This window comes from Camelina sativa, chromosome 19 (genome assembly GCF_000633955.1).
Source record: "Camelina sativa cultivar DH55 chromosome 19, Cs, whole genome shotgun sequence".
NCBI lineage: Eukaryota > Viridiplantae > Streptophyta > Magnoliopsida > Brassicales > Brassicaceae > Camelina > Camelina sativa.
The window spans coordinates 3,270,936-3,284,909 of record NC_025703.1 but is presented as its reverse complement, the minus strand read 5'-3'; the positions used below and the strand labels follow the sequence as shown (position 1 = coordinate 3,284,909).

At 38.0% G+C, this 13,974-nt stretch overlaps 4 protein-coding genes across 5 annotated transcripts; 2 read left to right on the top strand and 2 right to left on the bottom strand.

Annotated features, from left to right (window-relative positions):
- Window positions 148-1,434, top strand: LOC104764479. The gene is made up of 3 exons (XM_019241422.1): window positions 148-324; window positions 431-514; window positions 1,214-1,434. The coding sequence occupies exons 1-3, from the start codon at window positions 211-213 to the stop codon at window positions 1,223-1,225; spliced, it is 210 nt and encodes a 69-aa protein (XP_019096967.1). The 5' UTR covers window positions 148-210; the 3' UTR covers window positions 1,226-1,434.
- Window positions 1,409-3,927, bottom strand: LOC104764480. 2 transcript variants are annotated; one of them, XM_010488016.2, is made up of 7 exons: window positions 3,377-3,927; window positions 2,824-2,923; window positions 2,655-2,717; window positions 2,407-2,524; window positions 2,200-2,309; window positions 1,982-2,043; window positions 1,409-1,839 (listed from the first exon to the last, which is right to left on the bottom strand). In XM_010488016.2, exons 1-7 carry the CDS (start codon window positions 3,628-3,630, stop codon window positions 1,719-1,721), a joined length of 828 nt encoding a protein of 275 aa, XP_010486318.1. In that variant the 5' UTR covers window positions 3,631-3,927; the 3' UTR covers window positions 1,409-1,718. The 2 variants fall into 2 exon arrangements, with proteins under 2 accessions (XP_010486318.1, XP_010486319.1); XM_010488017.2 differs by having other exon boundaries at window positions 2,227-2,309.
- LOC104764481 (peroxisomal membrane protein 13) lies at window positions 4,066-6,340 on the top strand. Its single transcript, XM_010488019.2, has 5 exons — window positions 4,066-4,215; window positions 4,879-5,112; window positions 5,193-5,533; window positions 5,635-5,727; window positions 5,828-6,340. Exons 1-5 carry the CDS (start codon window positions 4,197-4,199, stop codon window positions 6,050-6,052), a joined length of 912 nt encoding a protein of 303 aa, XP_010486321.1. The 5' UTR covers window positions 4,066-4,196; the 3' UTR covers window positions 6,053-6,340.
- LOC104764477 (F-box/LRR-repeat protein 12-like) lies at window positions 10,122-12,137 on the bottom strand. The gene is made up of 2 exons (XM_010488015.2): window positions 11,728-12,137; window positions 10,122-11,617 (listed from the first exon to the last, which is right to left on the bottom strand). The coding sequence occupies exon 2, from the start codon at window positions 11,600-11,602 to the stop codon at window positions 10,415-10,417; it is 1,188 nt and encodes a 395-aa protein (XP_010486317.1). The 5' UTR covers window positions 11,603-11,617; window positions 11,728-12,137; the 3' UTR covers window positions 10,122-10,414.

The following is a 13,974-nucleotide window of genomic DNA, read 5'->3' as shown; positions in this document are numbered from 1 at the left end:
ACACTGGGATACTTGATTTGAGCGCACGAAAAAAAAAAAAAAAAAGAATGCCTTAAGTTTGTTTGGCTTTATAATGGGCTACAATAACGGGGCCCATATAGATGAGAAAGGAAAGCCCAAATAGTTGATGACGACTCTCTGAATGCATCAGAGAGATTCGGAGACATTTGCAGAAGAAATTGGAAGAGAAAGAAGAAGAAGAAGAAGAAGATGTTGAGAACTCGACTTCTTTGGTTTACGCTTGGGTTTTCCGTCAGCGGAGGTTCCATTGCTCATCTCGTGTGGCGTAATCTCTATGCAGAACGTTTCGCTATTACTTCTGATGTAAAATATATATTTTCCCAATGTTTTCTAAAATCATTTTTGTTTGGGAAAGTTTTCATGCGAACATCTGGAAAAATCCTAAACAAAATTGGTTCGATTGGTGCAGATGAAGGAGAAATTCAATGCTCTGGAAGGTAGAGTTTCGGGTTTGGAGTCGTCTGGTGGTTATGAGAATCCGACTCCAGCTCAGGTCAGCTCTCTCCTTCCGTAAATGTGATTTGATTGTTAGTCTTAAATAATCTCGTAACGCTGCTTGATCAATCAAGCTATTCATGTGATCTGAGTTTCATAGAAAGCTCTTTGGTTAGGTGACCGAGTTACTTCTCATTGTTCATCAATTTACTCCAAATTTGTTTAAATCAACTGAGAATTCAAGAATTTTGCAGAGGTTAACTAAGAGTTATAGTTTGATGTTACAGCTTCTGATTTACATTGAGATTTCACCACTGTCTGTATAAGCCACAACATGGTAGTTTTCTAGAGTTGGGTTGGACAGTTGCTTGAGAGTTTAGAGTCTCTCTAGTTTTGGTGAATTCCAATAACAAAAGCAGTCTCACAGGATCTGGTTACATTAGTAGTAGTAGTAGTAGTAGTAGCCCATAGTGTAGCGGACCTTGAAATGATTCATGTGCGCTATGCTCGACTTGTTCCTTCAATCATGTATTAACTTCACTCTGTTGTAGGATGAAATGTTTTCATAAGAGAGTATATTACAATTGTCATACCCTCGCATTATGTATATCCTCCTAACTCTTAATCACCATTGTGTCTTCTTTTGGGGTTGTATGAAATGCATCACGGCTGTGCACTTTTAGGATATAGCCCTTCTAATCTCAAACCTTTCACCAGCTTGATACCAATTTTATTCGAACATTGTGTCTTCTTGTAGGCTGAGAGTTGAAGACTCTTGGAAACGACTTACCTTTTGACCCTCGAGATTTGTTCTGCAAGCTACGAGCAAGACTTACATTTGTGTTACTAAACATTCGGCTTCATTTATTACAAGAAATGGTTTAGTAGTTTTGTTTCATTGTAAGAAGAGGTTTGTATGAGAAATGCATCACGGATGTGCGCTTCTACCTTCTAATCTCAAACCCTTTCAGCATAAAACCAATTTTATACAGAAACTTATACCATACCAATTGAAATCTATTCACATCCTAAACAACGATACGACCCCTACTCGTGTATCAATTAACCATTTGCTAAAATATCCAGACACTGACAGAAATTGCAAAAGAGACTATAACTCTATGAGTCAGAGGGGAAACCCCTCATTCTATCAACCAGTACGACTGGAGCTCTCTCTATCCCGCGATTTTATTCTTTTTTCTTCATTGATCCCGGATTAAAAAGATTCCTTGGTCAGCAGAACCCACCATCGATCTGCTTGATCATGGCTTCATTTGATGGGATGGATGGGATGGGCGAGGGAGGATCGAATTTGCCAGGTCTTCGTTCACCTTCACCGGAAGAGGTGGCATCTGCTTCATTACCTCTGGCATGTCATTCAAGCTGTAACACAAACAGCAAAGCAAGCAAAGATTTGAGTTAATACATTAGAATAGCTCCAGAACTTTGTTGGAAAAGAATGGCATTTCCCAAAGTGAGTTAAAGACATAGAAATGATCAATAGATGGATGAATAAATGTATTACTCGTTCAAGATTGTGAGGATATTGTCCCGAACTTTGCTCAAGATATTGACATTCTCATGTAGCTGCAACAGGAAAGAATCTTGGATTAAATACACAGTTGAAGTTAACTAGCGCAAACTTAAGCTGATCTAGTCTAAGGACAGCTCAAAAGCCAACAAAACAAGGCACAGAAAGAAATCAGGTCCAAAACCCCCAGAGCCAACTATACAAAAACTTACAAGCTGAAAAGTGGAAGTTGAATTCACCTGGAAAGCTGTAAAATTTGATGAAACTTGATTGAACAGTTGAGCATTTTGCTCGAGAAGATCTCCACTCAAACCACCAATAGCTGCAATAACGTCAAGACAGTTATGCTCCTATACAATCTAGAAGATTTAGCCTTCACAAGTAAAAAAAAAAAAACAATCCTAGATTCGTAAACAAACCTTTAAACGAAATACCATCATCAGTATCTACAGGCAACATAGGCGGAGCATACGAAGGACCATTAGGATGAACATTCAAATGAGATGAGGACTTGGCTGAAGAATCTGTAGTTTTTTCCTGCTTAACAGATAGTGAAAGACAATCAATTTGTAGACTTATAAGCTAGCTTTCACCCGTGCAAAATCACAAGTAAATAAACTAAAAGTTCAATCTAGTTACGCATTAAAACTCAGTCATTCCCACATACTTTCTTATCTTTGCTTTTCCTCGACGAATGGTCGTCTTTCCTGCGCTTTCCATTTTCCTTTTTCTGTAATCCATCAGCAATCACATGAAGGTAAAAAAAAACCATCTTACGGATCAAATAAAGCCAACGGGCGAAAGAAGAGTAACCAAGAAAGAACAGAAAAACTCACAGTCATCCATCTACAGCGCAGCGCAACATCTCGGACAGTCTTATCTTTCATTTTCATCGCAATCTTGGCATATCGAAAAACTGACGGCTCTGTCGCGTACCTATATAAGAGATATTAAATTATTAAAAGCTGTGAGTAGGATTTAACAAACAAAGCTCATACAAGATTACTAGCAACCAATCATTACCGATAAGTAGACAACTCATCCTCCAATTAAATCCAAACTAGTAGTATTTCTCATAGCTCTTAACACTAATGTGCTTATCATAAATATGATACAATACAACAACACCAGCTAGTCATTACTAGTATTTTTATTTATTACCATACTCAAAAGTTTTAGGCTTTTATCTAAGCTAATCAAACACAAAACTCTCAATTCTTCTCTTCACAGTAAGATACAATCATATTAACAAAAGAACCCACAAAAACTTTACAGCTTATATGCCGGATTCAAAATTCGAGGGACCATGTTCACAAGATAATCTCAGGATTCAAATCTAAAACACAAACAGAGAGAGAGAGAGAGAGAGAGAGAGGAAAAGGATATTACTTGAGGAGCAAATCTTCCAATAAGGATTGTTCTTCATGAGTCCAATCGGTAGAGATCCCTGAATTATGCCTCAACGCGCCAATCGTCTGCGAATTATTATCAGCCGCCGCGGCGCCTGTATTGCCACCACCATTATCGACAGAATTAACAGCACCGCCATTCGTAGCCGCCGCCGCCGCTGAAGAAGTCGATACCTTCTGCGTCGCCGAAGAACCTTCCTGATTGTTCCTCGACGGGTTCGCGCTCGCCGCCATCAAAAAAAAAACCCAAATCTCTCGAGCTAAAAACTCCACTTGCGCCGGTAAAAAGTGTCAATTTTTTCTAAGGCAATTCAGATATGACAACGCCGGTGATAGGGACAGAGAGAGAGAGAGGAGAGAGATGGGAAGAGGGAGATTAATCCGGCCGCCGACTGAGCTTCTTTCTTTCTTCTTCTTCTTCCCCTCGAAATATGGAATCTTTTTTGCTTATAAATTTTTTTAATAATTCGTTTTTTCATCTTTATCCCTTTTTTCGGATTTTTTATTTTATTTTTCTATAATGAGTCAAATATGTCAATTTTGGTTATTACGAGGCTTTTTTGAGTAAAGATTATAATTATAGGGGCTGAAACATAATAACCTAAAAGAAGAAAGTAATCCGTTTTGTTTTCTTCTCTCTTTTCGAGGTCCCTCTTCCTTTGTCTTCTTCCCCCTTCCCTTCCCCCACCACCTCTCTCCCTCTCTCCCTCTCTCTCTCTCTCTCTCTCTCTCCGCGCTTGAGGTTGGCGTCGGAGTAGATTTCCAAGAGCCCTCTCTCTCTCTCTATTCGTCTCTTGGATATGGCATCTCAGCCGACAGGTTCGTTCAATTCAATATCTTTTTTGCGGATTGAGAATTTTTTAGGGTCTCGATTTATTGAATTATCCTTTTGCAATTTTTTGGTCGGTTCGGTGAGTTTGCTATTTGGAATGATGTGAAATATGATTAACTTCGACCTAGAATTGGATCAATTAGGGCTTTATTCAATCCATGAGATCAGTTTTGGATCTCGTCTATCCAAAACCTTTTAAGGATTGTTCTGTAACCTGTTTGGCTAACTTATCAGCTGAGAAACTTCTGTTTCGATTTCGTATTCCATACCTTCAATCATTGTTTTGTGGCAGCACACGTTGTGGATCGCTGTAGCTATTAACTGTAGCTTTCAAATTGTGAAAAGCTCTTTGAATTGTAAGATTGACTTACCTTGGATTGCTCTTAACGTTGGTTGGCCTTAGCTTTTCTTGATTCAGTTAGATGTATTCATTTTTTTATTGCAATTTGATGTCTTTTTTTATACAGCATCGTAGTTCTACTCCTTGTTTCACAGAACGTTGCATTGATATTGCTAATACTGTTTCTAATCAGATTTGCAATTGCTTCATCAAGTCTCTTTAGTGTTTTTGCCTGTGCTTATTGCTTCAGAATGTTATCTATTATCTAATCATTACTCAACATGTTATAACTTCAATATTTTTGGTGCAGGTGGCAGTCCTCCTAAACCTTGGGAACAAGAAGGAAATACATCTGGTCCTAATCCTTTCAGGCCTCCTTCAAATACTAGCACGGCTGGTTCAGTTGAAGCTTCTGGCACAGCTAATCCTGGTGAAGTTGTTTCATCCATAAACAGGACTAATACATCTCCTAATATGAATGCATTGAGTAGGCCTGTACCGACTAGACCTTGGGAGCAGCAGAATTACGGGACCACTATGGGAGGTATGGTTCAAAGTTATTTTAGTTTTTTTTTGGTTATTGAGATTACATAGAGCTTATTTCTTTTGTTGTATGAAATGCAGGTTATGGTTCAAATCTAGGGGTGAATTCTGGGTATGGGTCAGGTACATATGGTTCAGCATTAGGTGGGTATGGTTCATCATATGGTGGTGGAATGTATGGAGGTAGTAGCATGTATAGAGGAGGTTACGGTGGCGGTGGTGGTCTATATGGAAGTTCGGGCGGCATGTATGGTGGAGGTGGGATGTATGGTGGCACGATGGGTGGTTATGGGATGGGTATGGGAACGGGAATGGGGATGGGGATGGGGATGGGAATGAGTCCTTATGGTGGTCAAGATCCAAATGACCCTTATAATCAACCTCCATCTCCACCAGGCTTCTGGATTTCATTTCTCCGTGTGGTATTGTTCATCATTTATACTTATTTTGTATAAGAAAATCAAAGAAGTTTGATAAGTTAGTTCTGTATAACGTAAAGTGTTCATGTTTTGATTGATGACAGATGCAAGGTGCTGTGAATTTCTTTGGCCGTGTAGCGATGCTTATAGATCAAAACACGCAGGCCTTTCACATGTTCATGTCTGCGCTTCTTCAGGTTTCCGTCCTTTTTTCTTCTACCAACTTTACTTATACTGGTTTCTTGAATGATTTGATTGTTGTTCACATGTTAACACCATTCAAATATTTTTCCACAGCTGTTTGATCGTGGTGGTATGTTATATGGAGAATTAGCAAGATTTGTATTACGTATACTTGGGGTGAGAACAAAGCCTAGAAAGATGCAGCAGCCACCACAAGGGCCCAACGGACTCCCTTTACCCCACCAGCCAAATAGAAACCAGAACTACATCGAGGGGCCTAAAGCTGCTGCACCAGCACCAGGTGGTGGCGGTGGTTGGGACAATGTATGGGGAAACTAAATGATACCCAAATCCTTCAGCATTGCTTTATATACACCATGAAAACCCAGTTGGTTACTGATAGAAGACAAGTCGTGCAGCAGCCTGCAACGCAGATTGGGATATACGAAAGCCAGATATTTGTTTACAAATCGAGTCTCTTCTTCTCTTCTCTCCATCTCTCTACTCAGTTTTCTGGTTGTGTGATAAACAAACCGCTGATAGATGTCGAACTCAATAAAATGGAAAGTGAAGTTTAAGTGTGTTAAATTAAAGACCTTTCTATTGATATATTTTTATAATATTCGATTCTCTTCTTTTTTAACTGGATTCGAAGCAACACTGTTGATTAGATTGTCCCTAGACTCACTGTTTGTCTTTCTACTTATCGCTCTTTCTTCGACAAACTAAGATGAAGTTTATTTTCTCGTTCTGTCTGAGGAAGGCACAGCTAGGCGCTACCACAGTGAGGTCCCATGGAATGATACACTATTGGTAGATTTGTTAAAAATCCAATATTGATACACTTTTTACTAGTGAAAAGAAACGGAAGGAAGAAAAACTAGGAATCAGCAGAGCACATAAAACTCGTTGTTGTGTTGTAGCTTCAGTGTTCATTGTGTTATGTTCTTTACACTTAGAGATCAGAATGTGTATAAATGATGTCTCAATGACTGTCACGGGAGCCATGGATCTGTCTATATATTTCAGAGTTGTTACTAGCTTGGTTCAGCAGCATTCGGATCGTAACCTCAAATGAGAATGGATCCCATATAAGATAAATGTAAAATATACATTTTGATAACCTATTAACAAGTTGAAGCCTATTCTGGAATAGATCCGTTCTTGCAGTTTATTTAATTTGGTCTATTTAATTTTGGATTTTTATCGATCTTTTCATTTAAAATAAATGAAAAACTAGCCCAAGATGTTTAAACTTATGTATGGGGAATCATCTAGATAATTTATAAGAAATTGGACATGTAACATTGGTGAATCATCTAGAATAGACGATCACGCGCGAACATAATAACCGACTTTATTAATAAACCGTCTTTTCTTTTTGGTGATTCATCTGCACCGTCGATTGCGTTAGCTAAAACAATTACCAACCGTAGGATCTATCCGAATTCCTAAACCAGTTCGGTTTTGGGTTTTGCTCCCCCTCTATATATATAAGTAAAAAAGTGATCGACGACTGTTCATCGCTTCTGTATCCTTTTTGTTTCTGTTTTCTTTTTGCATGTCGATGATTCCTTATTGCTTGTTTTGATTATGTTTCTATTATTTTTATCATCTCTTTAGGGTTTTGCTCGATTTTTTTAACATCTGATATATCGTCGTTGATCTCTAATGATCAACCCTTGTTGTTGATCTTATTGCATAGATTTTGCGACTGATGGATCCATCGAGGTACGTTGTTGTTATCTACGCATATATCTATATCTTTTTATTACTGTGTATGAATCTTTCTGGTCTTTTGCTTACATGTCTCGTAGAATTCGATTACTGGTTTTTGTTTGGTCCATATGAAGTCTTCTTGTAACTTTGTTTTATGTTTTTTGATATTCTTGTATAGATTTTACATAAACATCAGTTCTCGTTGATCCATTCATCGACCCTCATCGATTCTTATCATCAACCCTAGTTGATCAGAACCACCAACCCTCGTTGATATATCTAATCAACGCTTGTTGCCGTTGATCAACAAGCAGAAGTCTGTATATCTTCTAATGAAAGAAGGAAGGATCTTGTAGATGTCTGTTTTATTTTCATGTAAGTTTTGTTCCTTTTCCTTATATGACTATCTTTTAAATCTCATTATCTAATCGATGATCTTCTTGTTATGGTTTGGCTTGTCTTACTCTCCTTAGCGCATATTTGGGATGGATTGTTGAGTTTTCAGGCCTATCCATCGAGGTATATATATTCTTGTCTATGCCTAGGTTTTCTCGATCTTCTGGTTAGATATCATGTAAAATTTGGATGACAGTCTTCTGACTCATTCTGTTTTGTATTCTGTCTTGTAGGTATTACGTATTCATATAGAGGCGCAGCCGCGCAGGGACAAAAACACATCTGATCAGTTCTCGTTGGTCTTATTATCAAATCTCGTTGATCTTATTATCTCTTGATAATGAACCAACTCTCGTTGATCTCATATATCATCTCTCGATGATGAACCAATCAATCATCATTGATCTTGTTATCATCTCTTGATAATGCTCTTATCAACCATCGTTGATCTTGTTATCATCTGTTGATAATGATCTTGTTATCCTCTCTTGATAATGCTCTTATCAACCATCGTTGATCTTGTTATCATCTGTTGATAATGCTCCTATCAACCATCCTTGATCTTGTTATCATCTCTTGATAATGCTCTTATCAACCATTGTTGATCTTGTTATCATCTCTTGATAATGCTCTTATCAACCATCGTTGATCTTGTTATCATCTGTTGATAATGTTCTTAGCAACCATCGTTGATCTTGTTATCATCTGTTGATAATGCTCCTATCAACCATCGTTGATCTTGTTATCATCTCTTGATAATGCCTTATCAACTCTCGTTGATCTTGTTATCGTCTCTCGATAATGTTCCTATCAACCATCGTTAATCTTATTATCAGCTCTCGTTGGTCTTATGATCAACTCTCTCGTTGGTCTTGTTATCATCTCTTGATAATGCTCTTATCAACTCCCATTGATCTTGTTATCGTCTCTCGATAATGCTCCTATCAACCATCGTTGATCTTGTTATCATCTCTTGATAATGCTCCTATCAACTCTCGTTGATCTTATGATCAACTCTCGTTGGTCTTATGATCAACTCTCTCGTTGGTTTTTTTATCATCTCTTGATAATGCTCCTATCAACTCTTGTTGATTTTATGATCAGCTCTCGTTGGTCTATGATCAACTCTCTCGTTGGTCTTTTTATCATCTCTCGATGATCTTCCAATCAACTCTCGTTGGTCCTATGATCAGCTCTCGTTGGTCTTTTTATCATCTCTCGATGATCTTCCAATCAACCCTCGTTGACAAAAAAAGGAATAGAGTTAACACTTTCAGAGGTTTATGTTTGGTCTTTCAAACTGACCAGAAACAGATGTACAAGAGAGAAAGCAGAGGATGTATCTGAAGAACAAGAAAACAGTGTAGACTTGTTTTGGCCTAGATTTTGGAAAATAATGATTCGTGTATTGAAAGACCCCTGGGGAGCTTATGAACAACGGAGGAATGTTAAGGGAAGGATTGCAAGAGTAGGATACGTGTTGGCAAGAATTTGTTCGGACTTTTATGTTGCAAGGGCTTAGCAGCAAAGTTTGTGAAAGTGGTAGATTGTAATTTTTTTTTTTTTTTGTATCTTGTATTCTTGTGGGTGATGAGTACTCAATGATCAATATACAAAAAAAGCTATACTCTCTCACTCGTTTATTTACAGCAAAACAAATACCAACCTATCCACACCCAAAGTGTTTGATTTACATCAACACCCAAATTCAAACGGTTTTTAAAAGAGGATCCTCTCAAAATTTCAAGGTAAATAGAAGTGCAAATGTAAATTACAAAACTAGCTAGAGAAGCCTCCTCCTGAAGTTTCTGGTAGTTGATTGGTAAGTACGAACGAGAAGACCGACACCAATCCCAACACCAACCCTTACACCTGCATTAAACCATGACATCTCTCTATCTATGCACTCACTTCTCTAATACATGTTCACTTCGTAATCCTCTTTGTAATTCGCATACTCTGTTGCCTACAGACAAAAGGAATGATACTTACTATACAAAGAGTGATAATTTTTTAAATGGTCCATCCCCAAAGAATCACAACATTACAACAAAGCAAATATTGGGGGATTGTGCAAGAGACAGAAGTAAAGAATTCTAAGGACCATCCATTATAACTTTATGGACACATTATAAATTTGACAACTAAGTGAAGTAAGAATGTATAGTATTTGTTGATGACCAAAAAAAGAAAGGATGTATAGTATTTGTAATGTATATTTTAGAGTTGTTTACTAGCTTGCTTCAGCAGCATTCGGATCCATTCTTGCAGTTTTCCTCTGGNTGGTCCATCCCCAAAGAATCACAACATTACAACAAAGCAAATATTGGGGGATTGTGCAAGAGACAGAAGTAAAGAATTCTAAGGACCATCCATTATAACTTTATGGACACATTATAAATTTGACAACTAAGTGAAGTAAGAATGTATAGTATTTGTTGATGACCAAAAGAAGAAAGGATGTATAGTATTTGTAATGTATATTTTAGAGTTGTTTACTAGCTTGCTTCAGCAGCATTCGGATCCGTTCTTGCAGTTTTCCTCTGGGTAAGACCAACGCATATATACTGTTGGGTAATGGATGCTTCATTCTTGTGCATATAGTCTCCAGTCTGCTCCTATGGCCATCATTTCCTCTGCCCTTATTGTTATATCGGCTCTATGTAACCTGAACATCTCAACTGCTGTAGGGGTCAGCCTCGCATTCCCGCTCATGTAGAGAATCTGGAGGTTCGTGCAACCACCTCGTAGAGCAAGCAACCCTCGGTCACATAAGTTCCTACAACGGTTCACATGGAGATTCTTCAAGTTACGGCACCACTTTCCTACGGCTTCCCATCCCAAAACCTTAACTTCATGACACAGAGCCAAGTTCCACTCTTGGAGCACTGGACAACCTTTTGCTATAGCTTCGATGGATTCATCACCAACCGTTCTGCACATCCTTAGGTTCAAGATTCTAAGTTTTGATGCAATCCCAGAGCCAATATGTACCAACCCATCTTTGTGGATGTAGCAACTTACCCCTGAAAGGTTTAGAAACTCAATCCCACCTCCGCTAATGATCCCAGTTATACCCTTAGGCTCAAGCTGACAAGACTCAGCATCCACATAGCCTAGAGTTGGAGAACAGCCGTTGAAGCCAACACCGGTTATGCTCTTGCAGTTTGAGATCTTCACTGACTTAAGCTGCAAGCATGCTTGTGACAATACCTTTATCCCCAAATCAGACACCAGAGGGCAGTACGAGAGATTCAGGCACATTAGAGGCACGGAAGCCCTGGCTAAAGCTTCTAACGCAATGTCACTGATATTGCAGCGGTAGAGACTAACCACTCTTAGATTGGGGCAAAAGCTAGCAACTGTAGAGATCCCATCATCAGAAATACCAAAGCAACAATCTAAGTAAAGACAACGCAGTCTTGCACCGGGAAACCTGAGAGAGGCGAGGCTTGAATCATTCAGTAACGTGCAACCAGAAAGCGAGAGATGCTCCAACCACTGGAACCGAGTGAGAAGCCTGTGGAGATGATAGGAATTCACATCAGGATTCGGCTGAGACAGAGTTGCAGGATTCAGGACAGTGAAGGAACACTGAAACTGTAAAGATCGACGGCTTATGTTTTGGATGTTGAGCCAGCGATGACAAGTCAAACCGAATGAATCATGGTCAGCCACATTATCAAGTCGTTGGAAGATAAAGGAAAGACAGTCATCTGGAAGGTGGGTAATGGAGGAGGTCTCAGCATCATCAGACTCGGACACAACCTCCATCTGTCACTTCAACTCCTATAAACGAACAACAAAATCTTATCTTTTGAAACTAAAACCTCCTACAAGTCTTTAACTATATCTCCTCCACAAATCTACTTTGATACAGAACCCTAAACGAAGATTACCTAAATCAAGTCGGAAAGCTTCAATTTTTTTTGATCTAAATGAAGCAATCCAGAGAACCCTTAACTTCAAATTAAACCAGATTATAGCTCTTTGTCCGAAACCAAGTTCCAAAATGGCGCCTACTGGGTAAGTAATATAAGAAATCAAGAATTCCGCATCACCAGATAAGATCAGGGAAAAAAAGACATTGCAAGCTTAGATTCCAACTAAACCAATCTCCATGAGAAACTCAACATGCCGTTGGATAAAGAAACTCAAAAAAACAAAAAACAAAACTTTGAGACTCAAAATTTCTGGATTTGGATTGATAAGAATTGAAACGGATTACGAATATGAAAGCCAAGGAGAAACAGAGAGAACTGAAGAAAAAGAAAAAAAAAAAAACTATTATTATTATTTTTCCGTCCGTGATATTATAATGCACGTGTTATGACACCGTGCTGTGACTTTAGCCTAAAACGAATCGCGGCCGTTGATTTACGTCACAAATGACAAGAGAGGTAAGTAAATTGGCTAAAGGTTTTAAGTATATTTAGCTCACTGATCCTGCAGCTGCAGCCATGGTGACGATTCATTCCCTGTCTCAGCCAGCCTTGACTTCAGCTGGTAGTGTACTGTGGCTATACATGGACGGAATTTTTTGCATCCTCTTTTTTTTTTCTAAAATCAGAATCATTTGCTCATTAATAGTACTAATTAGCAGTTAAGCACCGCTACTACCCAAATACAACCTGTACAGTACCAATCAATACTATATTTGATTAGTCAATTTTTGAATCCAACGGTAGAAATATTTTGAATTTTTTTTTAGTGATGAAAAAAAAAATACTCATGTGGATTAGAAATACTCGGCTGTGAAGAAGCCAGCTACAAAATTACTATTAGGATGATACAATGTTCCCACTGATTTGACATATGCTATGAGTGAGATGAGCTGCTTTTGTCCGGATTCCAACACCTGGTCATAATTTTCACTGCACCTAGGAATAATATTTGTCTCAAGTCTTTAACTATGTACTTGTATAAAACAAAAACAATCAAACTATGTATGTATTTGTTGTTCCGGTGTAGATCTTAGTAGTTTGTATTCATGTTGATATGTATATTTCTGTTTTCAAGGTGATGGTGCTTCAACTCGTTAACACTCAGTTAGATATTTTTACTTGGCATCTTCATCAAATCACATCTATTAGGAGAGACTAAAGAGTGAATTTTGCCTCAAAGGCAAGGGTAAAGAGTTTTAGGGCTTTATTATTACCACCGATGTTGCCCACTCACGAGAAAAAAACATTTGTTTATCAATTAGTGTCTCCTTGGATCTAGTGAACAAGTTGGACTTTTGCATATTAATTCTCCCGCCTGTGTAGCAACAAAGTCTTCAGCTCAGAGTAGGAGTTCACATTTTAAACCTGATCCTCGTACAATTTTACTGGACCTTTTTTTTTTTTTTTTTTGGGGCAGTGAAAATGGGCTTCGTGAAAACACAACTTCGTGATTGTGTTCTCTGACAAGGAAAGTACAGCTAGTTTTGCAAGATTTGGGGATGGCCAGTTAATCAATTATTGTTAGTAACTTGTAATATTTGGTAGGTTGCTAGGTAAATATAACATTTATTAATCTAAAACTTCAAAAAAACCGAGGTACGTCAAGTGACCACATGGTGTGTGTTGTAACAAGATCAGTATGGCCAACCAGGTCTTCCCCATTTCTAGTCCTTGTCTCTGCAACCAAGCTGTTGTGACACTTTCTTTCATTTTTTTGGGGTGCACACTTAGCTTCTTTCTTCTCATTGCCTTTCGTCTTATCCCTCCTTTTTGACTCTTGCATCCACAATAACTCTGGCTAGATCATTTTCAAATAAAGTCCAAAAGAAAAGAAAAACCATGCAAAAAATCTGTGACAAAAAGCTATAGAGAGCGTTTCAAATCAATGGACTATTAATTTCAATAATCACTGGGGTTCTTTTTTGAAAAATTTATGTTTCTTATTATAAAACTTACGAAAAATATGGATAAGACAAATAAAAGACAAAGCACTCGACATTGTAGCCCAACTATATATAACTCTTAATTAATTTGAATTTCGATTACATAGTCGTATTTCATAACACGAGTAAATAAAGAAAAATATTTTGGCAAATAGAAATGTTGTCTTAGTTGTTTTCCTCGTAGATAAAGATGGTACCTATATCGCCTTTAATAATTGGGTTGCACAGAAAAGAGAAGATAGTGTTTTGTATAGTACTA